At 55.1% G+C, this 8,106-nt stretch overlaps 1 protein-coding gene across 1 annotated transcript; it reads right to left on the bottom strand.

The window, feature by feature from the left end:
• Nucleotides 1-1,452: 1,452 nt before the first annotated feature.
• NATD1 (N-acetyltransferase domain containing 1) lies at nucleotides 1,453-7,612 on the bottom strand. Its single transcript, XM_042864804.1, has 3 exons — nucleotides 7,495-7,612; nucleotides 5,016-5,134; nucleotides 1,453-4,345 (listed from the first exon to the last, which is right to left on the bottom strand). Exons 1-3 carry the CDS (start codon nucleotides 7,589-7,591, stop codon nucleotides 4,229-4,231), a joined length of 333 nt encoding a protein of 110 aa, XP_042720738.1. The 5' UTR covers nucleotides 7,592-7,612; the 3' UTR covers nucleotides 1,453-4,228.
• Between the last annotated feature and the right edge of the window lie 494 nt (nucleotides 7,613-8,106).

The raw sequence follows: 8,106 nt of genomic DNA, 5'->3' as shown, positions 1-8,106 counted from the left end.
GGCCATCTTGCACTCTGCACTCTTAGCCATCATTTGGGATTCGGCTTTTACAGTGGAGGTAAATAGCGCATTTGCATGAGCAGGAGGTGGTTGGGAAACGTTCCCAGTGCAGTGGAGCGTGCAGTGTTGCTGGGGCAGGTCGGAGCATCAGACCTTCTGGAATGTGGAATGTAAACAGTGTGTGTTACTAGCAACAGCCCAGCTTTGTGCTATAACCCCAACCACTGCACTGTCCCTGTGGAGGACTTAATTTGAGCAGGTCCCTCCTGCTCAAATTGCAACCCAAGGCCACACATCACTTGTTATATTGGGTCAAATCATGACTGAAAAAAGCAGTGCCCCTTCTGCCCACCATTCCAGTAGCCTTGGGATTTTCAGCTTTTGCAATTCCAGTCTTGGCCTCTGTGGCTTGCACCCATCTGTAGGAAGATATGTAAATACACTGGCAGGGAGCCCGAGGGGCAGTGCTGGAGCTGTGCTTCCCAGCTAAAGGAGGGCCCAGCAGGGAAGCACCTCTGATTCACCTGCCCTGCTCTGCACGAGCAGAGTGACTCCACTAACTGGCTACTGAAATGTTTTCATACCTATGTTTTCAAACATCTTAAACAGATGAATGCAAGTGTTCTGTGCCAGCTCAGGAGAGGCTGCATTTGCAGGATTGCTGCCGAGGGCTGTTTGACCTGAAATCTCAAGGAGCAGGGGAGGATCAAGCAGCAAAAGCGAGGAGCCGGTTGTTACCCCACTCATCTCAAGCTCTGTGCAGTCATTGCAGAGACAGCCAGCCAGCCCTCAGACCCAAAATGAAATCCACCAGCCTCAGCCTCCCTGCTCAATACCAGCTCTGAGCTGGGCTGTGAGGAAGCTGCAGTCACCTGGATGGTGGATGAAAGGACAAGTGGCTGCCCCCAGATTGCAGGGAACCAACACCAGGATGCCTTCATCCTGAACAGAGCCCTTCATCATTCTCACTACCTGGATGCAGTCACTTCTGCACAAGATCCTCCTTGCAAGGAAGGGGTTTTGGAAAGGAAGCTCAAGCAGTAGAAAGGTGACTGTTGTATAGACCAGTGTACACAGCAGTGAGTCCCCCCCATCTCCCCCTCAAAATCTGCTGCCTCCAGCCTTTTTTTCCCCACACCCTTTCCAAGGCATCAATGCGCATGGTAGTTAATGGCTAGAAGATTTTGGAGTTAGAATTGTAAGAAGATTTGTTTTCTTTGGGGTGGAGGGATAAGAAAGATTGTTTTACTTTTCTAGAAAACAAATAACCAGCAGCAGCAAGGCAGCAAAAATGACCCTGGATGTGGACTGGAAAGAAGAGCTGTCAGACAAGACCTGTGAAGCAGGCTCTGGCTGAGTGACCCAACCCAGATGACAGAGCCAGGGATGCCCAAGGTTCCCCTGATCACCTCCAGCCCAGCAATTGCTGAGCAGCAACCACTGCAGCTCAGCTAAGCCACACTTTTTATTGTAATCCATGCAATATGTTTGTGTTTTATAGTATGACAGAGGAAAGGATAAAGATAAATGTTAGACATAAACAAAAGCAAAAAGGTCATTTGTAACAGGTCCTGAGAAGGAAAGGCACATCGTAACCACTGAATTCAACAGAATGGAAACCTTGGACAGAGGAAGACAATTCTGGAAAGTGGAGAAGGGAGGGGGGGTGTTTCAAGTTGGGCAATATGGAAGCAGGTTTGACAGCAATACGTATTTCCCCACCCACCGAAGTCTGCAGTTCAAATGTGTTTGGGGACCTCACTGTTCAACCAAACCACTTCCACACTGCCATTGCTGGAGAGAGTCCAGGATCCCCGCTCCTCCAGGCTCAGTCAGCACCAAGGGGCAGCCCAGGGCTCAGAAAGATCCTTCCTGCAGGGGTGAGCCGGGAGTGCTTCATGGGAGAACAAGGGATGGCAGCATTGCTGGTGACCTGTGGGTATTGCTATTTGCTGACATCAAACGCTGTGGGGCTGGGGCAGGAGAACGGGTACAGCAGAAAAACAGTTGGCACGGAACCTGGCACATCTCTGTCAGGTCAGACACTGGAGGAATTGTAGCACCTCAGAGGGAAGCAGCAGCAAAACCAAGTGCTGTGCCTGATTTAAGGCAGCGATTGCTGCTTGTGATCCAGCACCAGGAAGCACAGGGATCCTGGAGTAACATGAACGGCTCCAGGCCACACTGGGAAGCTGAAACTTCTGGGAACTGCCACAGTGGGAACCAGAACCAAATCAGCATTGAGTGCAGCACTGCACTTGCACTGTTGCTCCTAGGAGGCATCTAGGCACAGATCTCTTCAAGCACACAGCCCTGCTGCAGCAGATACAATGGCATCTTATCGTGGCTTGCAGGAGATAGCTCAGCTTCACTTTAGGATGGTTCTGTCATCACTTAGCTGTAACAGAGCCAGCCTTGCTCCTGGAACCAGGTGTAAGTGGGTGTTTGCAAGTTAAAGAGTGAGCATTTAGCAGCCCAGATGTCTTCTTTAGCTCATTATCCGTACCCTATCCCAGTCCCTCAAAGCCCTCCCAAAGGCTGCAGCTGGGCTGAAATAGGCAGCAAGAGAGCAGAGATGTGGGGTAGGCTGAGCCCAGTGCCTTTCCTGAGCAGCACGAGCTGGCAGTGGGGCAGCAGCCAGGCACAGGCCTCTGCCACAGTGTGCAGTACAGACAAGCAGGGGTCCCACAGCACTGGGGCAGGGACACAGCTCGAGAGGTTTTACCCAGATCTTTTGCCGTTGCCTCGATGGACTCTGCGCTGGCTCCGGGAAAGGATTGAGCCATTGCTTGGCCCAGGATTCATTCAGTCTGTGGCACAGATTGTAAACTTTAGTCCCTGCTGAGAGATAAACTAGGTTTGGATCTGACCTCCAGGTGAAAGGCTCCTTATCTACTTCTGCCTGGCTGCTCGCTGAGCCTGTTACAGCTGTCCCCATGCAGCCCAGCCCAGGGCACTGCAAAATCCCAACAGCTCTGGGGGAAAACCTCTGAAGGTCTAGCCCAGTAAAGCCTGTGTGAGGCAGGAGAAGGCGTAAACAGAAGCCAGGCAGCATCCTGCCATCACACTATTACCTCTACATCTGACAGTAGCAATGCTGCACCATGCTGTGCTGTCATCTGCAGAGGTAATGGTACATGGTGAGGGTGTTCCACCCCACTGCCAGCACTCAGGCTCAGAGCTGCAAGGGGGTAGCGAGCAAGCAGGCAGTGCCCCATGGCACAGCTGCTTCCCAAAGGCCATAGGGAACAGTGAATAGCAGCCATGCCAAGTTGGCAGATCAAGCGTTGAGCCCTGGAGAGGGGACCAGATCCCAGCAGTCTCACCCCTGTTGCTCTCAGGATACGACGATGGCTTGGAGCTCAGGGTATGGGGCACAGGCTGAGTGCAGGGCTGGAGCCAAGGGAGATGGGAGGAGCCTTCCTCTTCAGCTGTAGGAAGCCACACTTGTGGGTGCTTTTCTCCTGGGCAAGCTGTGACTGCTGCAGCAGGGAGCAGAAAGGCAGCTGACAACCATGAGGGGCAACGTCCAGAAGGCTGAGCAGGAGCTGGCACCTGCGGATAGCAGCATCCACAACCCAGCTGCATTGCATCCTCTTTGTGCACATGCTCTGCATGCTCTGCTGCAGTGGAAAAAACCCACTCCTCACATAGCTCCTTTCTCCAGATACAGAGATCTCAGCATCCCAGTCAGATCTCTGCAGCCAGTCCTGGTGGCACCACCACAGCCTCCATGGTCTCACTGGCACCCCACAGAGCTGGGACTCCTCCAGCACCTCCTTCTGGTCCTTGAGGTTTAATCCACAGCATCTCTCCCAGCTGCAGGAAGGAAGGGGGTTGATACCCTACAACCTCCCCTAACCAACATCACCTGGCAAGCTCACAACTGTTGCCAAGCAGAGGAGAGAGGATGAGGTACAGATGCATCCCCTGGTTTTGTTGTGGAGTTTGGTGGGAAAAATCATCCTCTTCCAGCTCCTGGCTTGGGGCAAAGGACACCGAGGGGGCACATGTGCCCAGAGCCAGCCCAGCCTGTGGCCACTGTCATGCTCAGACATGGGCAGGGAAGAGAAGGTCATGCCCACGATCGTGCACCACACAGACACACTTTAAAAAAAACAAAAAAAAAAAAAAAAAAGGAATTGTGAGTGTGGGAGGGGGTTTCCTGAGACCGCAGAGAAGCGAAGGCCGCGTTGAACAGGAGCGCTGGTGTCAGAGCAGTGCTGTCTTAAGGCTGCAAGTGTTCCAGGTACTGCGGCAGCGGGTTCTCCTTGACGTATTTCTGAATGTACCAGCAAGTCAGATGAGCTTTCAGGTCCTCCTCCACCACAAAGTCCAGGGCTGCCTATGAGAGAGCACAGATGGGTTACAAACAGCCCATGCTACCCCTCAAACAGAATCCTGTGCCAGAGGACTGGGGGAGCATGGCTTCGGCCTCCACAGTGCCATGGGGTTCCCAGTTCAAGCAGAGGAAAGCTGAGACCTTGACATACAGCCTGGTGCGTGCAACATCACAAAAGGGACCCATCCACATCATGCAAATGTCACCTTTGACACCAGTTTGCCATGGGGTCAAGGAGCAGCCATAACCCCAGAGTGTTGCCCCCCATACTGTGCTGGCAGCCCCACAGCTGTGAGTCCCCAAAGTGGGGCCCAAGGCAGAGAAAGGGCACGTGTGGGCCTTGAAGCTTTGGGACGAGGGAATCCAGCTTGGGGGAGATGTTGGAACAGCCCTAAGGAGAAGCAGGGTGGGAGCGAGGGCTGCTGGCAGGGGAGGAGGAATGAGCAGAGGATGTGCTGGAACTCACCCAGCCCCTCTCGCAGCCAGAAATAGGAACATCTGACCACAGGTTTCCATCCAGCCCTCCAGCCCTGGGGGGGAAGGCTTAACACCTCCCTTTCGAGTGCTGAGCCACCCCAAAATGCTCTCCTTTTACTCCAGGGCCTCACTTAACCTCCCCACACCTCTCCCTGCTATTGGATAGAAGCAGCTCCCCCAGGGGCAGCAGCTGTACCTTTGCAAGATGCTTGGCTATCCCTCTTCCCCGATAGGCATCCGGCACCTCGGTGTGCTGCAGGTCCACAATGCGCTTCCCCACATATTCATAGAGCAGCACTGCTCGGTCGTGGCAACCTGGGGATGGGAGAGAGTGCTGAAGTTGGGACTGCCAAATCTGACCACGGATCACCGGTTCCTTTCCCTCTACAGCATGGGCCACAACGTGGGACAAAGCTTCCAGCTCTGGTTTTGCATTTGGGACCTTTAAGGAGCAGGGGGAGACACTGGAGCAGATGGGTATCCCATAGGGAAGTGCACACAGGTGTGCAGGGTTGTGTGTGCACACTGACACACACATGTTTCCTGTTGCAACACCCTGACATTCTCACACTGGTTTAGATAGAGGAAGAAAGAAGTTTCAGCACACATGTAAATCAGAGGAGAGCTAATAATACCCCTCTGTCTCCATCTGCAGAGCCCAAACTCAACTTCGATTCATTTCTGGAGGGTTTCTGTATTTATATTTCCAAAACACAAGCTTCCAATCGATGAGAAACTCAATTAAAATAACAGAAACTTTTCCTTTCCCCCCAGTGCTTACTGGAGGATGAAGGGCCTTACCTTCACCTGCACTTACTGCACACCTCAGCTGAGCTCCATCCATTCACTTTTACTGCATTTCACTGGAAATACCTCCTTATGCCCTCTCTGTCCTGGCATAGGGATTTGGAGGGAACTTCCACCCCACCGCCCAGCCCAGATGCAATCTTACACATCATTCCATAGCTGCAAACCTTGGCAGGGAAAAAGGGAACTGTGCAAAGCCAGTCCCTGGGAGGGAGTTCTCAGGGCAGGATGGCACAGCAGCTATCCCAAGGAGCCGTCCCCAGGCACACAGGCAGCCCTGCAGGCTGTGTGGCACGTTCCTACAGACAGAAAGCACCGCGTGCAGCTGAGTGGAGATGGCACAGCTGTCCCCGATGGCCCCACTCTGGAGCAGCACGGGGGGGCCCAGCTCGGCTGCAATTTCCTGCTGAGGAGCTCTAGTGACTGTAGCACTTGGAAAGCACAGTGCCATCTCAGTGCACAGCACCACCTCATCCCTTTCACCCCAGCACTGCAGCACAACCTGCTCCAGTTTTCCCAAACTCTCACTGATGCTCTCCAGCAAAGGGGCTGTGTTGGCTGTCTGTGGTGTTACCTACAGCCAAACTGAGGACAAATCATGACCTCCAAGATCACCATCTAGTCCAACCTGCCACCAGCACTGCCCACCAACCACGTCCCTCAGTGCCACATCCACATGCTTCTCAAACACCTCTAGGGATGCTGACCCCACCACTCCCTGGGCAGCAGATCCACAGCCCAACCGCTCTTTCTCAGAATAAATGCTTCCTCCTATCCAACCTGAACCTCCTCTGGCACAATTTGAGGCCATTCCCTCTCATCCTATCCCATCGGGCTTCTCTCTGCCCTCCTTTCCAAGAGGAGAACAAAGCTTGGTCAGTCCAGCCACGGGCTGCTTTACTTCCATCTCTCAATGCTTCTGCTTTCAGGACACAAGGAAAAAGGCAACATGCTGATGTGACACAGGCGTTTCTATCAGCTTTAGGAAGCACACATAGCACTGTGGGCTCAGTGGAGAGAGATGAAGGGGCAAACACCAAGCACCACTCATTTTCTCCCATACAAGGAAGGCAGAGAAGAAGATTCTGAAAATGAGCTGGCTGCCCTATCAGCTCAGGCTTCCCAGGGTCCACCCGTGGCCTTGGGCACCTCCAGGGTTGGGCACCCACTGCTCTGTGAGCAGCGCCAGCTCCTCACCGCCCTCTGAGTGAAGAATTTCCTTTCCCTAATGTCCTATTTTGTCCCACCCATGCTCCTACAGCACTGGCTGCCCTCGTTTGATCCCAGTGCTGGCCGCAAGTGGTCAGGGGGAGCATCTTCTCCACGTACACCACCTCCCACTGCACTTTGTAATTAGTGGTTGGAATTAAAAGAGAAGAAGAAAAAAAATAACAACACAAAAACAGTCAAAATAACCTCGTCCGGCTGCTGGTGTTTATGGAAAACACCTCCAGACATGTGCATAATTTCTGAATGATTTCTTTTCTCCTCAGCTGTTTAAAGAGAGCTGCCCGGCACGCAGGCATGGGGTCCCGGTGCTGTCCGTAGAGAGGACGGACGGCTGAAAGGTGTCACGGGGCCATAGGGAGGTGTCAGCAGCACGCAGCTAGGCGTCCCTTCTGCTGACCGCTGGGGGAGCTGCGGGGGATGCCTACTCCTCCCCCGCGGTGACCCACATCGAACCACGGGCAGGGGACCGGTGAGGGCCCCAGGATCGATTTGGAGGTACGGGAACGCCGGGGGGCACCGTCAGGAGCTGAGGGGCGGCGAGAAGAGCCCCGAAAGGCACGGGAGGAGAGGGCTGAGGAGAGCGGGGAGAGGAACCGTGGGAGCGGGCGGGCTGTGCTCGCCGCTCCCCCCTCCGTTACCGTTCAGCCGCACGGTGAACTGCCGCCGCTTCCGATCGTGTTCCACCTGGATGGGACAGCCCTGCTCCAGGAGGCCGAGCGGCGCCGAGTGAGCCATGGCCGGGCCGGGCCGCGGGGCTGTGCCGTGCGGGAGTGCGGAGCCGCGGGACACCGGGAGGAGAAGGCGGCGGGAGGAGCCGGGCCGGGCCGGGCCGTGGCGGCAGCACCGGGAGCTGCCACCGGCGCGCGGCCGCAGGAAGCCAGCTGTGCGCCACGTGCCCGCGTCGCAGCCAATGGCTGCGCTGCCGTTTTGTTTTGATACATTCGCCCGGCTCTTAAAGGGGCCGCTCCACGCTCGGCGCTACGCCGGGCCCCGGCGCCCCCGCGTGGGCGGTGCGGTCGCGGACAGCGCTGGGTGTCGGTGGTACTGCCCCGTCGGTGGTACTGCCCCGTGCCGCCCGCTGCCGCGGAGACATAAGGAGCGGTTTGAAAGCGGTTGTGTGAAGCGCTCGCTGACAACCTCTGCAGTCCCAAGCGTGTGCCGTTGCTCGTCCCAAACCCCCTCCCATCGTTGGAGCCCAAACCCCAGGGGTGCTTCTCAGATTGGGATGGCACAAAGCCGGGAAGGCCCAG

This window comes from Lagopus leucura, unplaced genomic scaffold (genome assembly GCF_019238085.1).
Source record: "Lagopus leucura isolate 7727_CA_CO unplaced genomic scaffold, USGS_WTPT01 Super-Scaffold_760, whole genome shotgun sequence".
Lineage (NCBI taxonomy): Eukaryota > Metazoa > Chordata > Aves > Galliformes > Phasianidae > Lagopus > Lagopus leucura.
This window is presented reverse-complemented; position numbering and strand designations above follow the sequence as displayed.